This window comes from Coregonus clupeaformis, chromosome 10 (assembly GCF_020615455.1).
Source record: "Coregonus clupeaformis isolate EN_2021a chromosome 10, ASM2061545v1, whole genome shotgun sequence".
Lineage (NCBI taxonomy): Eukaryota > Metazoa > Chordata > Actinopteri > Salmoniformes > Salmonidae > Coregonus > Coregonus clupeaformis.
Window position 1 is genome coordinate 19,307,536 of NC_059201.1, and position 20,629 is coordinate 19,328,164.

The 20,629-nt window shown below is 41.4% G+C and overlaps 1 protein-coding gene across 1 annotated transcript in view; it reads right to left on the reverse strand.

Annotated features, from left to right (window-relative positions):
* Positions 1 to 7,374: 7,374 nt before the first annotated feature.
* The window catches only part of LOC121575286 (S-adenosylhomocysteine hydrolase-like protein 1), a 96,833-nt gene continuing 83,578 nt past the window's right edge, over positions 7,375 to 20,629 (reverse strand). Inside the window, exons 9-17 of the mRNA XM_041888275.1 lie at positions 19,518 to 19,581; positions 15,813 to 15,901; positions 15,374 to 15,444; positions 15,048 to 15,142; positions 14,765 to 14,863; positions 14,607 to 14,675; positions 8,445 to 8,523; positions 7,936 to 8,056; positions 7,375 to 7,752 (exon numbers count right to left, since the gene is read on the reverse strand). Of these exons, the coding sequence (XP_041744209.1) occupies positions 7,746 to 7,752; positions 7,936 to 8,056; positions 8,445 to 8,523; positions 14,607 to 14,675; positions 14,765 to 14,863; positions 15,048 to 15,142; positions 15,374 to 15,444; positions 15,813 to 15,901; positions 19,518 to 19,581 (694 nt within the window). The 3' untranslated portion in view covers positions 7,375 to 7,745. The remainder of the gene's footprint in view (positions 7,753 to 7,935; positions 8,057 to 8,444; positions 8,524 to 14,606; positions 14,676 to 14,764; positions 14,864 to 15,047; positions 15,143 to 15,373; positions 15,445 to 15,812; positions 15,902 to 19,517; positions 19,582 to 20,629) is intronic.

Here is a 20,629-nt window from a genome sequence, read left to right on the forward strand (position 1 = left end):
TCTTGGAGGGCGGGTAGTTTGCCCCCGGTAATGCGTTCGGCAGACCGCACCACCCTCTGGAGAGCCCTGCAGTTGCCGTACCAGGCGGTGATACAGCCCGACAGGATGCTCTCAATTGTGCATCTGTAAAAGTTTGTGAGGGTTTTAGGTGCTAAGCCAAATTTCTTCAGCCTCCTGAGGTTGAAGAGGCTCTGTTGTGCCTTCTTCACCACACTGTCTGCATGAGGGGACCATTTCAGTTTGTCGGTGATATGTACGCCAAGAAACTTGAAGCTTTCCACCTTCTCCACTGCGGTCCCGTCGATGACGATAGGGGGGTGCACCCTCTGCTGTTTCCTGAAGTCCACGATCATCTCCTTTGTTTTGTTAATGTTGAGTGAGAGGTTATTTTCCTGGCAACACACACCCAGAGCCCTCACCTCCTCCCTGTAGGCGGTCTCGTCATTGTTGGTAATCAAGCCTACTACTGTTGTGTCGTCTGCAAACTTGATGATTGAGTTAGAGGCGTGTTTGGCCACGCAGTCATGGGTGAACAGGGAGTACAGGAGGGGGCTGAGCACGCACCCTTGTGGAGCCCCAGTGTTGAGGATCAGCGAAGTGGAGATGTTGTTTCCTACCTTCACCACCTGGGGGCGGCCCGTCAGGAAGTCCAGGACCCACCTGATGTAGAGTATTTGAATCCTGTGTAATGCTAGGGCAAAAACCGAGTCTGGGAAACGCTGACTAACCCTACATTTACACCACACATATACACCAAAAACCCACCACCCCTACCTATCCCACTACATTGGCCCTAACAAATCCTACTCCAGGCCAAATCCCTGGGAGGATGCAACCCCTTCTTTCAAAAACCCCTGTAGATCTTCTGCACTAAACTCTCTTACAACCCAAACATTTCTGCTACTGCCACTACCACATCTATCTTCTGGGATTTACTCTCCATCAGTTCAGTACAGTTGATAACCATAGCAATAAATGCAAGAAATCCTACCTTACTAAAACTCATCCTCTCTCGAGGCCTACTCACTGGGGGGCTCCCAGTCGAATGGCCTTGTAGATTCACAGTGTTTCTCCCTTTCCTCTCCTAACCTGTGAGAGTCTGTCACTCCCCTTGATACCGGTGTTTATTAGCTATCAGTTCCATTATTTCTTGTAGTGTTCATGGTCTCTCAACTTGTGGCCTTTATTTTCTAACTTCCTGTAGTATAAACGCTGCAAGTGGAGAGCAGACTGTGGCTCAAAGGTACCCACCCGGTTTGCGTCCAGAAGCTTATGCCGCGTTCAAGTGCTAGTCGGAACTAGGAAACTCTGACATTTCCGACTTGCAAACTGGTTGTTGTTATACTCGTGCCACGTTCAACGAATCAGCAAGTTGTACATTTCAGAGTTTCCTAGTTCCAACTAGCATGTGAACGCGGCATTACTCCAAAAGGTCATTGAGGACATCACATCAGCAGTAACTTGACCTGCCTCCCAGCCTCCTGTCTATAGAGTGCATCTTGGGTGGTGGTGGAAATTGTCACCAGTCTTATTCCCAGCGTTGTAGCCAACCCTGTAGACAGAGACTCCCCTGAGGGAGAGGGATCCGCCAGCATGGCACTTATCGACCTGATGATGTGGGTGGTGATATCTTTGCTTTAGGATCTTGCTGGTACTCTTCACGCCACAGATGCACGCCACAGAGACATCACCTGTCTGATTGTGACAGCCATGAAGGTCTTTCCCAGTGGCTACTCTGCAAGATACCCTGTGAGACCTGGTGACTGTGGAGAGCACTGCAGAGTAGATGAGCACAAAACTGTGAACTACTGGACCATAATGTAAACTGGAACTGTTCCCTCTTTCTACACATTATTGACACATTATTGACCCTGCCATGCCAGTGAATGGTGAAGATGTGAGAAAGCACTTCTGCTTGGCACAGCAGCTTTGGGTTGTTATCCAAGACAAGTTCACCAAAGCTCCAAAGAGCAATGCTCTCATATGAGCCTTGAAGAAATTACCTGATTGTGAAGAGAACCTGGGCAAGGTTGACTCTGACCTGGGAGACATGCCCTACTTTGGATACGTTGCAGCATTCCCTGCAAACCAACTGAATAGTGATGCCTTCATGGAGGACAAGGAGCTGTGCTTTAATGTCTCCCAAATGGTCTGCTGAAAAGTTGCTCTATTTCTAGAGCCCATCTGCCATCAACAACAGCCCTGCAGTCATTGTAGGATCAGAAGACACAGGGAAAAGAGTAAGCTCTCTATGAATACAGTTTGTTAGTCAGACATGCAGTTTAGTGAGTTACAACTGTGGTGTTATTTGTCAGTTTACAGTTTGGAGGAAACTTTGCAGCCTCGTATGCACTTGGCAGATCATTGACACTGGAGGAGAAACCATGCGAGCCAACAAATCACATGTACACGCTCTCTAAAGAGTATAATGGATTTCGAGGTGAATACTTAAAATACTTCTATCTTTCAGGTGATCGTGAAATCGCCCATGAAGGGAGGTTTTCTCCGCTGTTTGGAGGGCAGTGTAGCGAGTCACCTGTGGCAACTGTAGATGTCGTAGAGCTAGACCAAGCCTGGACTAAAATAGTCATTCTTGGCCCAGTCTTAACATTTAAACAGCCAAATCAAATATTGTTTATACTTGAATCTATATTTTGTAATTTAAATTGTTTATTCATTCCATTTACTGTGTTGTTTTCTAAATGTCTCTACTGTGAATTTGTGTAAAAAATAGTTGCGTAAGTGGAAAACCCTCATACAGTTAGTTACAGAATTGGGCCTTGAGATCACATTAGGTAAAGAATGACTTGTTAAACAATGTTGCACTAGAAGTTTAATTCATACACCGAAAAGTTTATTAAAGGGATCGGTACACATCAACCAACAGAAACATCAACCAACAGAAAGCAGAAAAATAAAAGTAGCATCAGAGAGCAGTCACATTAAAGTAAACCAATTTGAATTGTGACTCAGCCAGACTATACATCAACCACTCAGATAATACACAGAAAAATAATACATAGTACTGTATAATCTAACAATATCATTTCATTTGCAAAACTCAAATAAAAAAGCAGGTTTTGTCACAACCAGAGATCTGCATCATGTACATCACAGTGATCCTTGCTTTAAATCGGGGATGTGCACTGGCGCCCCGCCCTTTTGTAGGCCTGCGGATCAATTTCAGCCCCAAAAATAAATAAATACATTTTAGGAACTCAGTCGGGGTCTCAACTTATTTTTGATAGTTAGAATAGTAGATAGAATACACAAGGTGCAATTTTGAAATTTGGTTGTGTGCATCAGCAGTTTTTCTATTGTTATGTCAGTCACCGACAGTCACTCAATTAGCCCAAATTGCAGAACACTGTTGCATACAACATCCAAATTACCCTGGACATGAGAGCTGGTCAGATAACACTTTACTGTTAGATGGGGTTTCATAAACTGGAAGATTCAATTAACTAAAATAGAATTTGAATTCAGAGGCATTGTAATCAACGCAGTGCATGTAAAGGCATTCTGGTTTTACTTTATGGCATGCTTTTGGTAGTGCTATACAGACAATAACCAAGGTAAGAAATAAAGATTTACTGTAAGTCCAAAACAAGTAAATTCAAACTACTATGTTCGCTTACAATGGAAGTAACTAAATGCTGACACATTAAGCAGTTTGGGTACCCCCAATAAGTACAAATCTTTATATGAGACCACTACAGTGATGCACATCTTGGTGCATAGTGATTATACTGCAGAATCAGAACACTGTTGGACAGCTTTCAAAGAGGAATAGAGTGGACAGACATAATCCTACAAGTGATGAATATGTGCAGTAGCAGATGGGTCACAAGGCACTGTCACTTGACCAGTAACCAAAGTTACGACGCAAAAACCCCACCAACAATTTCCTTCTCACGCATATGTCCTTGGTTGTAATGCCCAACAGCTTTAAGTAGTGCAAAGATGAAAGCGCTTTATCTCACAGTTGCATCAACTAATATACAGTATATACAAATAAAACAGTATCTGTTGTTTCACACAGCTAAAATGGAAGGACAGAGAAAAGACTGAAAACCTCAGCAAAAACTAAATTGTACACACAGATGTGGTCTGTATTCAACCGACTCAGTGTCCCATGTTACCAGACCAGGGTGACAGTGCATGTAATTTAAAATGCACGGGTAATACATACAGATTATTTACCTTCTGTAATATTACATCGGCAGGTGAAACTAAAAAACAACAAAATGTGCAGTTTGCAGTCTGATGATGATCATTACTCAACTGAATAACAACTATCCTTATGGAGTAGTGTGAGAGTAAAAATGACCTGCTTTGTTTTATATTAATAGTTAACAATTATATCCTTAACATTGGTAAAGAGATTTTGATAACTTGTAATACTGTGCTTCTGAGAAGGGATGGTTCCACTCTCTGCTCCCAGCAGCTGGTCTGTGCAAATCGTCAAGGACATGGGGCGACTCATAGATAACTCGAGAGTCGGGATAGAGATAGAACTTGAGGGACAGAACTTGGTCACACGGTCAAGAGAAAGAGCCTCTGAGAGTGACCACAGTTTTTCAGTTCATCCTGTATTTTACTATCTTCCAAGGGCACAGCTGTGTGGAGATATGAGGTGAAACGGAACTACCGTTATCACTTGTTTGTGCGCTATGAACCGATACACATAGCCACGAGAAGAAAACAAGGTAACTTCCGAGCTGACGTGGAGGGGTGGAACCAGCCTTGACTAAGCATTTTTAGGTCCACTATATAAGACGTCTGTTTATCTCTGTATGTCAGAGCTCTCGGCCGTATTGGGTCAACCAGCCTCATTATTGCAGAGCATTCACTCTATTCACTGTGTGTGTGTGTGGTGTGACCTGATCACTTGTTAATACATTTTGAATAAAGTAATATCCTGATTGGTGATTGACCTTGTCTCTCCTCATTGTTAAAGTAGAACTTCCACGACAGCAGACCTTCAATGTGATGGTGACATGAAAACAGGTAAGTATGGATGCAGAGAACAGAGAAGGTGATCAGGAACATTAGGAATGTTAAGAGAAAAAGCAGATTCACGACACACAAACAGGGATACTAGTTACTACTAGTAATAACAATACTAAAATCAGCCAACTACTGTATTTAAAAAATCACTTCAATAAACTTAATTCCACATTGTTTGGACCAGGGATGGAGAAATGGCAATGCCACTATTGTCCTTTGAGTCTGATAAGACTCCTATAATGCAAAACATTCCAGTGTTATTACCATGTGAGACTCAAATCAAAACCAGTGTCAGATTGGATAATCACTCTTCTGGTTACACATACCTTTCTGTATCTTACACTTCTAAATGTTGTTAGTGAAGATAATTGTATTTCTGTACTGTACATGCACACATGTACTATACAAAGAAGATTATATACTGTATGTCTGCCATTTAGTCAATACAGTACAGTCAGTACAGGTAATCATCTTTTCAATCAAAGCTCAGCTTTGTTTCAGAGGGAGAGAGATAGAGATCAGTAAAATGACAAGCTGGTAGTAAACATCTATGTGGGTATACAAATGGTCCAGCAAGAAACGTGACAATGTGTTTAAATGGAACACTGAGGTTGAGTCTTTCTAGTGTGGAGGCCATTTCTCCCTGTTCCCTTGGCTGGAATTTAATTATTTGAGAAGAGCGTCATCAATGCAGACAGAAAATATAAATCTCAATCACAACCATCCCCTTTCCTGCACAATCAATTGGCACAATAATAAAGATCAATCAAACTACAAATAAAACATCAGAAAAATGTATATTCTACTGGGGAGTGGGTATGAAATCAGACGTGTATATACAGTACCAGTCAAACGTTTGGACACACCTACTCATTCCAGTTTTTATTTTTACATTGTAGAATAATAGTGAAGACATAAAAACTATGAAATAACAGCTATGGAATCATGTAATAACCAAAAAAGTGTTAAACAAATTAAAATATATTTTAGATTTTAGATTCTTCAAAGTAGCCACCCTTTGCCTTGATGACAGCTTTGTACATTCTTGCCATTCTCTCAACCAGCTTAATGAGGTAGTCACCTGGAATGCATTTCAATTAACAGGTGTGCCTTCTTAAAAGTTAATTTGTGGAATTTCATTCCTTCTTAATGTGTTTGAGCCAATCAGTTGTGTTGTGATAAGGTAGGGTTGGTATACAGAAGATAGCCTATTTGGTAAAAGACCAAGTCCATATTATGGTAAGAACAGCTCAAATAAGCAAAGAGAAACAACAGTCCATCATTACTTTAAGACATGAAGGTCAGTCAATGCGGAACATTTCAAGAACTTTGAACGTTTCTTCAAGTGCAGTCGCAAAAACCATCAAGCGCTATGATGAAACTGGCTCTCATGAGGACTGCCACAGGGAAGGAAGACCCAGAGTTACCTCTGCTGCAGAGGATAAGTTCATTCGAGTTAACTGCACCTCAGACTGTAGCCCAAATAAATGCTTCACAGAGTTCAAGTCACAGACACAGCTCAACATCAACTGTTCAGAGGAGACTGCGTGAATCAGGCCTTCATGGTCAAATTGCTGCAAAGAAACCACTACTAAAGGACACCAATAAGAAGAGACATGCTTGGGCCAAGAAACACAAGCAAGGGACATTAGACCGGTGGAAATTTGTCCTTTGGTCTGATTAGTCCAGATTTGAGATTTTTGGTTCCAACTGCCATGTCTTTGTGAGACGCAGAGTAGGTGAACGGATGATCTCTGCATGTGTGGTTCCCACCGTGAAGCATGGAGGAGGAGGTGTGATGGTGTGGGGGTGCTTTGCTGGTGACACTGTCTGTGATTTATTTAGAATTCAAGGCACACTTAACCAGCATGGCTACTACAGCCTTCTGCAGCAATACACCATCCCATCTGGTTTGCACTTAGTGGGACTATCATTTGATTTTCAACAGGACAATGACCCAACACACCTCCAGGCTGTGTAAGGGCTATTTGACCAAGAAGGAGAGTGATGGAGTGCTGCATCAGATGACCTGGCCTCCACAATCTCCCGACCTCAACCCAATTAAGATGGTTTGGGATGAGTTGGACTGCAGAGTGAAGGAAAAGCAGCCAACAAGTGCTTAGCATATGTGGGAACTCCTTCAAGACTGTTGGAAAATCATTCCAGGTGAAGCTGGTTGAGAGAATGCCAAGAGTGTGCAAAGCTGTCATCAAGGCAAAGGGTGGCTACTTTGAAGAATCTAAAATCTAAAATATATTTTGATTTGTTTAACACTTTTTTTGGATACTACATGATTCCATATGTGTTATTTCATAGTTGATGTCTTCACTGTTATTCTACAATGTAGAAAATAGTAAAAAATAAAGAAAACCCTTGAATGAGTAGGTGTGTCCAAACTTTTGACTGATACTGTATATCTCAAGCAGACAGCTGAGTTTAAGTGCTGTACATTCAATTGGTCATTCATGACCAGTGGGGTCCTGTATGTTGGTTTCTTAAAGTGTGTATTTACAGAACTAATGGTGAAACTAAACACACAAAACAGCAAGTGAAACAGGGTAACACCTACTGTAGAAGATGAAGGAATAGGAGCTTAATTTGAAAACAAAAACTATTTTCTTTTTTCTAAGGTGAAGTGTCTTTAAGAAAACAAAATATATATTTCATTATCTTCTGGTCATCCAGGCCTTCTGGTCCAAGTCAAGGAGTGCAGAGTTGTGGTCCATTCATGCAAGCTAATACCTATGAATACCAAAAAATGAACATCAGTCAAATGTATGTACCGCAGTCATAAAAACCTTCACTTAACTCGATTGGACCAATAAGAACATTTATGTTGTGGGTGTGGGGATGCATTGCAGATAAATTTGACATAAATCTGATATTTGGGTGACATTTAAAGGGATGTTAGGGGGACTTTTGTACCTGTAGTAGTTGGGTTTGAATGGGCCATTCTTGTTGAGGCCCAGGTACTTGGCCTGCTCATCTGAGAGCTCCGTCAGGTGAGCGTCAAAGGTGGGCAGGTGCAGGCTGGCAACATACTCATCTGAGACAATCACAACACACATACAATTATAGAAGTGATAAGCAATGTTTTTATAATTGTATTCAACAAATATTTGTGTCTGTATGCTTGAATACCAAATAAAAGTTACAGAATTGATTTGTAATGCCTCATTCACATCATCAGAGGTCATCAGTAGGGCCTCAGAAACTAGTGAAAGTGGTTTGATCAGCTTGTCCAAAACAAGCACTTGTGAAACAGTATCATTATGTCCACAGAGACAGTGATAAAACAGCTAAACCAGGAATTATTGTGTTGTGTAGCTAGCTAGACCATAACATAATTATAACTACCACTACAGCCATTATTTCTCTGTATTTTCATGTAACGCGCCAAACATGGCAGGGTATAAGGGCTGTCCATTACTCACCCATCTTCTTGGGAAGCAAGTAGACATCCTGTTTGTAGCGGCCCTCTGGAGCATTGTACAGCTCAATAAGCGCCAGCGCCTGTTGGAGAAATGAAGTACAATACACAATCATTAGTATACACACAATCTCAGGAATAGACGGGTCGTTCCAACAAGTAGGTGCCTTTTGAGTAGTGTAACTACTTTTGATTTCACGTAATTTTAACCTTATCATAAAGGTCACATGTTCAACTTCATAAAAAACACGTTATTTTATTAAATGTTATTGTAGTTGTTTCTCTATAATACTACTAGTCACCTAGCAATTTTATGAAGTTGGCTTTAGCTAGCCCAGATAGGTTCCCAATCTCATAACTAGCTACCAAGAAGCCATTTCAGGCTATCAATCAAGTTAGAGTAACTACCTTATCTAACTATCTTAGCTGGCATGCCTGCTGGCAAGGTTGGTAGACTTAAGAAAAGCAAGCAATTACTACATGTACCGAATAAGACTCACATTCCTTTCAATCTTTTACCCATCATTTACCAGAGATGCAGAGAAGCATTTATAGTTTATTTAAAAAAATAACCACAAGACAGGAGGATACAGACAGCTCAAGAGGTATGCTTAGATATGCAGAAAATAAAAAGTTTTTTTTTACATAGAATTAAGCATAATGATTTTGGCTCTAGATTGCTGGAAAAAAGCAGTTTCAGATGTTCTGATTTTTTTATTTTTTATACTACTTCTGGACGGGGACCGAACCCCTCGCCTGACCAACCTCGCAGCCATCCTAACGTACTTTGTGCCCCCTCCGTTTTTGGGGGTGCATGATGCCCCTGGATGGGGGCAACTTCTTGTTGCACAAGGTGCTCAAGTTCAGAATGGCTGTCAGTCAAAACCCATACAGAGCTGTGAAGCAGAGACCCTGAACTCTGACATCATGTATAGCATGTTACTGTACAGCCACTGCATTCCAATTTAGGCGCTTATCAGTGTCCAAATCTGCCATTTTCAACCTGTATACGGGTATGAGTGTAAAGGGCTACATACAAAAATTACTATAGTAAGTGTCAAATAAAGTAACATGGTTGACTGTAACAGGGTTGACGACTTAATCTTAAATCAGCCATAAATCCCCTTGTGACGGGGGAATGGAAGCTTGTTGTGTGCAAAAGGGAGGGGCAATTGAATGCAAGCGTCACAAAAAAAAATGTTGCAAAAATAATTCTAGCCTGTCTATCTATGGGTAACAGGGTTGACGTGTTATGCTCCACCAATAACCATCAGAAAATGGCCAAAAAGAGTAGAACCAGCTCACTTGCTTTTACACTATGATTTGACTATTACATGTTCAATGTTTCTTTTGAAAAAAACATTTTAAAAAGGAACAGTTTCACCATATTAAAACGAGAGTTCTGATCACGTAACATTTATGACCTTAAAATGAGGGACAGGTTATTATAATAATTTTTTTACCTTAAAATGAATCACTAATCACATGAAATAAATAATATTCAGAAATGACTTTGTCAAAGCAACACAATAATTAGGGCTTTACAATGATGGTGAAAATGTTGGGATTAAGTGGGTTAAAATCTTCCTAGAAGTCACAGAGGATGCTATATTACAGCTGCAATATGTAACATTTTGGAATACCTGACCAAATTCACATAGAAATTAGAGTTATAGATCTGTCATACTCATTGAAAGCAAGTCTAAGAAGCTGTATTTATGTTCTATGTGTATTATTTCTATGCTTCCCGTTCTTAAGTTTAATTTTTGTGTATTTTACATTCGGTTTTGTACACCAGCTTCAAACAGCTGAAAATAAAAACAATATTTTTGGTTATGGAAAATATATTTCACAGCGGTTTAGATGGTACAATTACTCTCTACACTATACTTGCTTGTTTTGTCCCAAACTGAAATTAGGCAAACTATTCGAATTTTAGCAACCAGGAAAGGGCACTTAAATTTATACTGAACAAAAATATAGAACGCAAAATGCAACAATTTCAAAGATTTTACTGAGCTACAGTTCATATAATCTATGGATTTCACATGACTGGGAATACGGATACACTATATATACAAAAGTATGTGGACACCCCTTCAAATTAGTGGATTTGGCTATTTCAGCCACACCCATTGCTGACAGGTGTATAAAATGAAGCACACAGCCACGCAATCTCCATAGAGAAACATTTGCAGTAGAATGGACTTACTGAAGAGCTCAGTGGCTTTCAATGTGGCACCGTCATAGGATGCCACCTTTCCAACAAGTAAGTTTGTAAAAGTTCTGCCCTGCTAGAGCTGCCCCGGTCAACTGTAAGTGCTGTTATTGTGAAGTGGATATGTCTAGGAGCAACAACGGCTCAGCCGTGAAGAGTTGGGACACACAAGCCCACAGAATGGGACCGCAGAGTGCTGAAGCACGTAAAGGTTGTCTATCCTCAGTTGCAACACTCACTACCGAGTTCCAAACATCCTCTGGAAGCAAAGTCAGCACAAGAACTGTTCGTCGGGAGCTTCATGAAATGGGTTTCCATGGCCGAGCAGCCACACACAAGCATAAGATCACCATGCACAATGCCAAGCATCGGCTGGAGTGGTGTAAAGCTCACCGCCAATGGACTATGGAGCAGTGGAAACGCGTTCTCTGGAGTGATGAATCACTCTTCACTATCTGCCAGTCGACGAATCTGGGTTTGGTGGATGCCAGGAGAACGCAACCTGCCCGAATGCATAGTGCCAACTGTAAAGTTTGGTGGAGGGGGAATAATGGTCTGTGGCTGTTTTTCATGGTTCGGGCTAGGCCCCTTAGTTCCAGCAAAGGGAAATCTTAACACTACAGCATACAATGACATTCTAGACGATTCTGTGCTTCCAACTTTGTGGCAACAGTTTGGGGAAGGCCCTTTCCTGTTTCAGCATGACAATTCTCCCGTGCACAAAGCAAGGTCCATACAGAAATGGTTTGTTGAGATCGGTGTGGAAGAACTTGACTGGCCTGCACAGAGCCCTGAACTCAACCCCATCTAATACATTTTGGGATGAATTTGAATGCCGACTGCGAGTCAGGCCTAATCGCCAAACATCAGTGCCCGACCTCACTAATGCTCTTGTGGCTGAATGGAAGCAAGTCCCCGCAGCAATGTTCCAACATACAGTGCATTCGGAAAGTATCCAGACCTTTTTCCACATTTTGTTACGTTACAGCCTTATTCTAAAATGGATTAAATAAAACTTTTTCCTCATCAATCTACACACAATACCTCATAATGACAAAGCGAAAAGTTTTTAGAAATGTTTGTAAATGTATTAAAAATAAAAAACAGAAATGCCTTTTTTACATATAAGTCCTCAGACCCTTTGCTATGTTACTCGAAATTGAGCTCAGGTGCATCCTGTTTACATTGATCATCCTTGAGATGTTTCTAGAACTTGATTGGAGTCCACCTGTTGTAAATCCAATTGATTGGACATGATTTGGAAAGGCACACACCTGTCTATATAAGGCCCACAGTTCACAGTGCATGTCAGAGCAAAAACCAAGCCATGAGGTGGAATCCAGGGAATTGTCCGTAGAGCTTCAATGCTGCAGGTCTCCAAGAACACAGTGGCTCCCATAATTCTTAAATGGCAGAAGTTTGGAAGCACCAAGAGTCTTCCTAGACCTGGCCGCCTGGCCAAACTGAGCAATCGGGGGAGAAGGGCCTTGGACAGGGAGGTGACCAAGAACCCGATGGTCACTCTGACAGAGCTCCAGAGTTCCTCTGTGGAGATGGGAAAACCTTCCAGAAGGACAACCATCTCTGCAGCACTCCAACAATAAGGCCTTTATGGTAGAGTGGCCAGACAGAAGCCACTCCTCAGTAAAAGGCACATGACAGCCTGCTTGTAGTTTGCCAAAAGGCACCTAAAGGACTTTCAAACCATAAGAAACAAGATTCTCTGGTCTGATGAAACCAAGATTGAACTCTTTGGCCTGAATGCCAAGCGTCACGTCTGGAGGAAACCTGGCACCATCCCTACGTTGAAGCATGGTGGTGGCAGCATCATGCTGTGGGTATGTTTTTCAGCGGCAGGGACTGGAAGACTAGTCAGGATCGAGGGAAAACATGAACAGAGGAAAGTATAGAGAGATTCTTGATGAAAACCTGCTCCAGAGCACTCAGGACCTCAGACTAAGGCAAAGGTTCACCTTCCAACAGGACAACAACCCTAAGCACACAGCCAAGACAACGCAGGAGTGGCTTCGGGTCAAGTCTCTGAATGTCCTTGAGTGACCCAGCCAGAGCCCGGACTTGAACCCGATCAAATCTCTGGAGAGACCTGAAAATAGCTGTACAGCGACGCTCCCCATCCAACCTTACAGAGCTTGAGAGGATCTGCAGAGAAGAATGGGGAAAAACTCCCCAAATACAGGTGTGCCAAGCTTGTAGCGTCATTCCCAAGAAGACTCGAGGCTGTAATCGCTGCCAAAGGTGCTTCAACAAAGTACTGAGTAAAGGGTCTGAATACTTATGTTAATGTCATATTTCAGTTTTGTATTTTAAATAAACCTCTTTTTGCTTTGTGTGTAGATTGATGAGGAAAAAAAACAATTTAATCAATTTTAGAATAAGGCTGTAACGTAACAAAATGTGGAAAAAGTCAAGACTTCTACACAGTGCTCTGAGATTCTCTCTAATCTACATGAGACATGCTCAGATCAGATAAGCCCTCAGCCATTTCCCCCTGGAGTTTTATTATTAGAGATGACACTGAGGTCATCTACCACAGTGGCCTAATTATGGGAGAGACGACATACAGTGTCTTCAGAAAGTATTCACAACCTTAGTTTTTCGACATTTTGTTGTATTACAAAGTGGGATTAAAATAGATTTAATTGTCTTTTTTTTGTCAACGATCTACACAAAGCGGAAAAAAAAATCTAACTTATTTAATTTATGGAAAATAAAACACTCATATTTTGATTAGATAATTATTCAACCCCCTGAGTGAATACATGTTAGAATTACCTTTGGCAGCGATTACAGAATTGAGTCTTTCTGGGTAAGTCTCTAAGAGCTTTGCAAACCTGGATTGTACAATATTTACCCATTATTCTTTTAAAAATTCTTCAAGCTCTGTCAAGTTGGTTGTTGATCATTGCTAGACAGCCATTTTCAAATCTTGCCATACATTTTCAAGCCGATTTAAATAAAAACTGTAACTAGGCCACTCAGGAACATTCAATGTCATCTTGGTAAGTAACTCCAGTGTATATTTGGCCTTGCGTTTTAGGTTATTGTCCTGCTGAAAGGTGAATTTGTCTCCCAGTGTCTGTTGGAAAACAGACTAAACCAGATTTTCCTCTAGCACTTTCCCTGTGCTTAGCTCTATTCCTTTTCTTTTTCTCCTAAAAAACTCTAGTCCTTGCCGATGACAAGCATACCCATAACATGATGCAGCCACCACCATGCTTGAAAGTATGAAGAGTGGTACTCAGTGATGTGTTGGATTTGCCCCAAACATAATGCTTTGTATTCAGGACAAAAACGTAATTTCTTTGCCACATTTTTTGTAATATTACTTTAGTGCCTTATTGCAAACAGGATGCATGTTTAGGAATATGTCTTATTCTACAGGCTTCCTTTTTTCACTCTGTAATTTAGGTTAGTATTGTGGAGTAATTACAATGTTGTTGATCCATCCTCAGTTTTCTCCTATCACAGCCATTCAACTCTGCAACTGTTTTAAAGTCACCATTGGCCTCATGGTGAAATCCCTGAGCGGTTTCCTTCTTCTCCGTCAACTGAGTTAGGAAGTCCGCCTGTATCTTTGTAGTGACTGGGTGAATTGATACACCATCCAAAGTGTAATTAATAACTTCACCATGCTCAAAGGGTTAAGCAAATGTTTACTCCTTAAGTTATTTAGGCTTGCCATAAGAAAGGGGTAGAATTTGTAAAAATGTCTAAACATATTTCCACTTTGACATTATGGGGTATTGTGTGTAGATCAGTGACACAAAATCTAAATTGTATCCATTTTAAATTCAGGCTGTAACAACAAAATGTGGAAAAAGTCTAGGGGTGTGAATACTTTCTGAAGGCAGTGTAAACCCACAGACTCTGCTATCTGCAGCACTACTCTAGCTGCTTGTAAGCTACTGTGGGGAGTGTCTGTATTACCTGGGTCGTGGCTGTGATTGACAGGACGAAGGTGGGAACTGTGGAGCAGCTGAGGTTCAGAAGACGACCCTGAGGGAGACACAAACGTTTTATTTGCTACGTGGGAGTATATGTGTGTGTGTGTGTGTGTGTGTGTGTGTGTGTGTGTAACTTCCCACCTCGGCCAGCAGGATGACCCTCTTGCCATCAGGCCAGATGACATGGTCCACCTGAGAACGCACTCTCTCCCAGGTCAGCTCTGGGGTCCGCAGGCTCGCCTGGGGAGCAGGTCACACAGATCAGCAGACCAACACACTATGCACTCTCACGCACACTCTACTTAAAGTCTTAATATGCAGTACATTTGAAACCATCATCATGAACTTCATATTCCCTGGAAAGCCTCCCTTGATTTTTAAGTTTTACTGTAGCAACGAATTGTGTTGTGTCAAAGTTCCTCACCACGTCAATCTCAGTGTTGGAGTGTCCCATGTTGCACACGATGGAGCCATTCTTCATATGGTCAAGCTGGTCCCTGGTCACCACGTTCTTATTCCCTAGGAGACCACAGAAAAACACTGGTCTAAAACCTCCATCTACATACAGAGCTTAGCATCACAAACTCTCAGGGCGATTAGATGATACAAAGGGCCATGTATGTATGTCAATGCATTTATTGATTGTGCCAGGCATGGACTGGATGCCCATAGATGAATGTAATTCCATATAAAAGCAGTCCCCTGTACAGAAAGTTGATTCCTTAAATACAGTAGTTTGATGTTGTTTACCAGTGCATGTGATGATGACGTCCACCTGGCGGATGACCTCGTTAAGCTTGACCACCCTGAAGCCGTCCATGCTGTTCAAACACATGGGGAGAGACGGGTTAGTAAGAACAGATGGGGGCAGACAGGTGCTATGCCTACAGTAGAGGTGGTTAGTAATGGTCTATGAGTGCCATTCAACTAATAAGGCTCTTTTGTTTTATTTAAAGGTTTAATTCATTTCCGTCTGGCTTCTATCGGGTTATCCTAATAATTAAAGCCAGTTCAGGTTTTCGATTTATATTTTGATGGAGAATTTCTGTTTCAAAGGTTTATCTTAGAGACAGAGAAACTCCTCTGCCCAGAAGGTTTTGTGGTCTTATTCATGGTGTCATTTCTCTGGGTCAGCAGTGTTTAACATTTGGCACTTTCTGCTTCCTACTTCCCATTTCCTGTCCCTCACCAGGCCTGCAGGGCGCAGATTGGATCAATCTCTGTGACGTAGACAATGGATCCCATGGCTTTCAGTGCGGCAGTGCAACCTTTCCCAACCTGCAGGGAGAGCACATCGCATTAGAATTACATAATATGATCACATCACATTGACCTCAATCAACAGAACAGGCCACAATGGACCCACTATAGAACTTATATACCGGTAAACCTTGACGTCCACATTAAACTCTATAGAGGCAGATTACTTTTGACTAAATACACAACAACTTAGCACGACATGGCATTGAACTCTTCAGTATATAGAGTACCAGTCAAAAGTTTGGACACACCTACAGTTGAAGTCGGAAGTTTACATACACTTAGGTTGGAGTCATTAAAACTAGTTTTTCAACCACTCCACAAATTTCTTGTTAACAAACTATAGTTATGGCAAGTCGGTAAGGACATCTACTTTGTGCATGACACAAGTAATTTTTCCAACAATTCTTTACAGACAGATTATTTCACTTATAATTCACTGTATCACAATTCCAGTGGGTCAGAAGTTTACATACACTAAGTTGACTGTGCCTTTAAACAGCTTGGAAAATTCCAGAAAATGATGTCATGGCTTTAGAAGCTTCTGATAGGCTAATCATTTGAATCAATTGGAGGTCTACCTGTGGATGTATTTCAAGGCCTACCTTCAAACTCAGTGCATCTTTGCTTGACATCATGGGAAAATCCAAATAAATCAGCCAAGACCTCAGACAAAATATTGTAGATCTCCACAAGTCTGGTCATCCTTGAGAGCAATTTCCAAATGCCTGAAGGTACCACGTTCATTTGTACAAACAATAGTACGCAAGTATAAACACCATGGGACCACGCAGCCGTCATACCGCTCAGGAAGGAGACACGTTCTGTCTCCTAGAGATGAACGTACTTTGGTGCGAAAAGTGCAAATCAATCCCAGCACAACAGCAAAGGACTTTGTGAAGATACTGGAGGAAACAGGTACAAAAGTACCTATATCCACAGTAAAACGAGTCCTATATCGACATAACCTGAAAGGCTGCTCAGCAAGGAAGAAGCCTTAGCTCCAAAACCGCCATAAAAAAGCCAGACTAAGGTTTGCAACTGCACATGGGGACAAAGATCGTATTTTTGGAGAAATGTCCTCTGGTCTGATGAAACAAAAATAGAACTGTTTGGCCATAATGACCATCGTTATGTTTGGAGGAAAAGGGGGTACCTTGCAAGCCGAAGAACACCATCCCAACCGTGAAGCACGGTGGTGGCAGCATCATGCTGTGGGAGTGCTTTGCTGCAGGAGGGTCTGGTGCACTTCACAAAATAGATGGCATCATGAGGAAGGAAAATTATGTGGATATATTGAAGCAACATCTCAAGACATCAGTCAGGAAGTTAAAGCATGGTCGTAAATGGGTATTCCAAATGGACAATGACCCCAAGCATACTTCCAAAGTTGTGGCAAAATGGCTTAAGGACAACAAAGTCAAGGTATTGGAGAGGCCATCACAAATCCCTGACCTCAATCCTATAGAACATTTGTGGGTAGAACTGAAAAAGCAGGTGCGAGCAAGGAGGCCTACAAACCTGACTCAGTTACACCAGCTCTGTCAGGAGGAATGGGCCAAAATTCACCCAACTTATTGTGGGAAGCTTGTGGAAGGCTACCCGAAATGTTTGACCCAAGTTAAACAATTTAAAGGCAATGCTACCAAATACTAATTGAGTGTATGTAAACTTCTGACCCACTGGGAATGTGATGAAAGAAATAAAAGCTGAAAGAAATAATTCTCTCTACTATTATTCTGACATTTCACATTCTTAAAATAAAGTGGTGACCCTAACTGACCTAAGACAGGGAATTTTGACTAGGATTAAAATGTCAGGAATTGTGAAAAAAAAAAAGTTTAAATGTATTTAGCTAAGGTGTATGTAAACTTCCGACTTCAACTGTAGTCATTCCAGGGTTTTTCTTTATTTTTACTATTTTCCACATATTTTATATTTTAGGTTCTTCAAAGTAGCCACCCTTTGCCTTGATGACAGCTTTACACACTCTTGGCATTCTCTCAACCAGCTTCATGAGGAATGCTTTTCCAACAGTCTTGAAGGAGTTCCCACATATGCTGAACACTTATTGTGGTCCTCTGTAGCTCAGCTAGTAGAGCACGGCGCTTGTAACGCCAAGGTAGTGGGTTCGATCCCCGGGACCACCCATACACAAAAAAAATGTATGCACGCATGACTGTAAGTCGCTTTGGATAAAAAGTGTCTGCTAAATGGCATATTATTATTATTATTATTATTATTGGCAACTTTTCCTTCACTCTGCAGTCCAACTCATCCCAAACCATCTCAATTGGGTTGAGGTCGGGTGATTGTGGAGACCAGGTCATCTGATGCAGCACTCCATCACTCTCCTTCTTGGTCAAATAGCCCTTACACAACCTGGAGGTGTGTATTGTGTCATTGTCCTGTTGAAAAACAAATGATAGTCCCACTAAGCGCAAACCAGATGGGATGGCGTATCGCTGCAGAATGCTGTGGTAGCCATGCTGGTTAAGTGTGCCTTGAATTCTAAATAAATCACAGACAGTGTCACCAGTAAAGGACCCCCACACCATCACTCCTCCTCCTCCATGCTTCAAGGTGGGAACCACACATGCAGAGATCATCCGTTCACCTACTCTGCGTCTCACAAAGACATTGCGGTTGGAACCAAAAATCTCCAATTTGGACTCATCAGACCAAAGGACTGATTTCCACCGGTCTAATGTCCATTGCTCGTGTTTCTTGGCCCAAGCAAGTCTCTTCTTCTTATTGGTGTCCTTTAGTAGTGGTTTCTTTGCAGCAATTCGACCATGAAGGCCTGATTCACACAGTCTCCTCTGAACAGTTGATGTTGAGATGTGTCTGTTACTTGAACTCTGAGGCTGGTAACTCTAATGAACTTATCCTCTGCAGCAGAGGTAACTCTGGGTCTTCCTGTCCTGTGGCGGTCCTCATGAGAGCCAGTTTCATCATAGCGCTTGATGGTTTTTGCGACTGCACTTGAAGAAACTTTCAAAGTTCTTGAAATTTTCCGGATTGACTGACCTTAATGTCTTAAAGTAATGATGGACTGTTTCTCTTTGCTTATTTGAGCTGTTCTTGCCATAATATTGACTTGGTCTTTTACCAAATAGGGCTATCTTCTGTATACCCCCCTACCTTGTCGCAACACAACTGATTGGCTCAAACGCATTAAGAAGGAATGAAATTACACAAATTAACTTTTAACAAGGCACACCTGTTAATTGAAATACATTCCAGGTGACTACCTCATGAAGCTGGTTGAGAGAATGCCAAGAGTGTGCAAAGCTGTCATCAAGGCAAAGGGTGGCTATTTGAAGAACCTAAAATATATTTTGATTTGTTTAACACTTTTTTGGTTCCTACATGATTCCATATGTGTTATTTCATAGTTTTGATGTCTTCACTATTATTCTACAATGTAGAAAATAGTCAAAATAAAGAAAAACCCTGGAATGAATAGGTGTGTCCAAACCTTTGACTGGTACTGTAGATGTACAAGTATGTCCTGTACAGGTGATTATCATTATACTGAGTGCACATATTCTCATTATAGCAGGTTTAGCGTAGGCAGCACAAACTCAGTCTATTCAAACATAACTACATGTACAATATGAAACCCCCTTACCTCTCCATAACCACAGACAACCACCTGCTTTCCTCCAAACATCACGTCTGTGGTCCTCTTCAGGCTGCAGACAGAAACATGGAGATAGAGACAGGGGAAACATTAAGATACAGGAAGTTGGCCTTTCTGTGGTATGTTGAAACTCCATGGAGAGTGAAGTAGGCAGTAGCAGTCTATAAAAGCAATTTCCCAGGCCACTGGACCACACAGGCCATGTTGTTAGCCTGATTTATTGGCCTTGTCTATTATATACAGTACCAGTCAAAGGTTTGGACACACCCACTCTATTTTTACATTGTAGAATAATAGTGAAGACATAAAAACTATTAAATAACACATATGGAATCATGTAGTAACCAAAAAAGTGTTAAACAAATCAAAATATATTTTATATTTGAGATTCTTCAAATAGCCACCCTTTGCCTTGATGACAGCTTTGCACACTCTTGGCATTCTCTCAACCAGCTTCATGAGGTAGTCACCTGGAATGCATTTCAATTAACAGGTGTGCCTTCTTAAAAGTTAATTTGTGGAATATCTTTCCTTCTTAATGCGTTTGAGCCAATCAGTTTTGTTGTGACAAGGTGGGGGGGGGGGGGGTGTACAGAAGATAGCCCTATTTGGTAAAAGACCAAGTCCATATTATGGCAAGAACAGCTCAAATAGGCAAAGAGAAACAACAGTCCATCATTACCTTAAGACATGAATGTCAGTCAATATGGAACATTTCAAGAACTTTTAAAGTTTCTTCAAGTGCAGTTGCAAAAACCATTAAGCGCTATGATGAAACTGGCTCTCATGAGGACCGCCATAGGAATGGAAGACCCAAAGTTACCTCTGCTACAGAGGATAAGTTCATTAGAGTTACCAGCCTCAGAAATTGCAGCCCAAATAAATGCTTCACAGAGTTCAAGTAACAGACACAGCTCAACATCAACTGTTCAGAGGAGACTGCGTGAATCAGGCCTTCATGGTCGAATTGCTGCAAATAAACCACTACTAAAGGACACCAATAAGAAGAGACTTGCTTGGGCCAAGAAACACGAGCAATGGACCGGTGGAAGTTTGTCCTTTGGTCTGGGGTCCAAATTTGAGATTTTCCGTTCCAACCG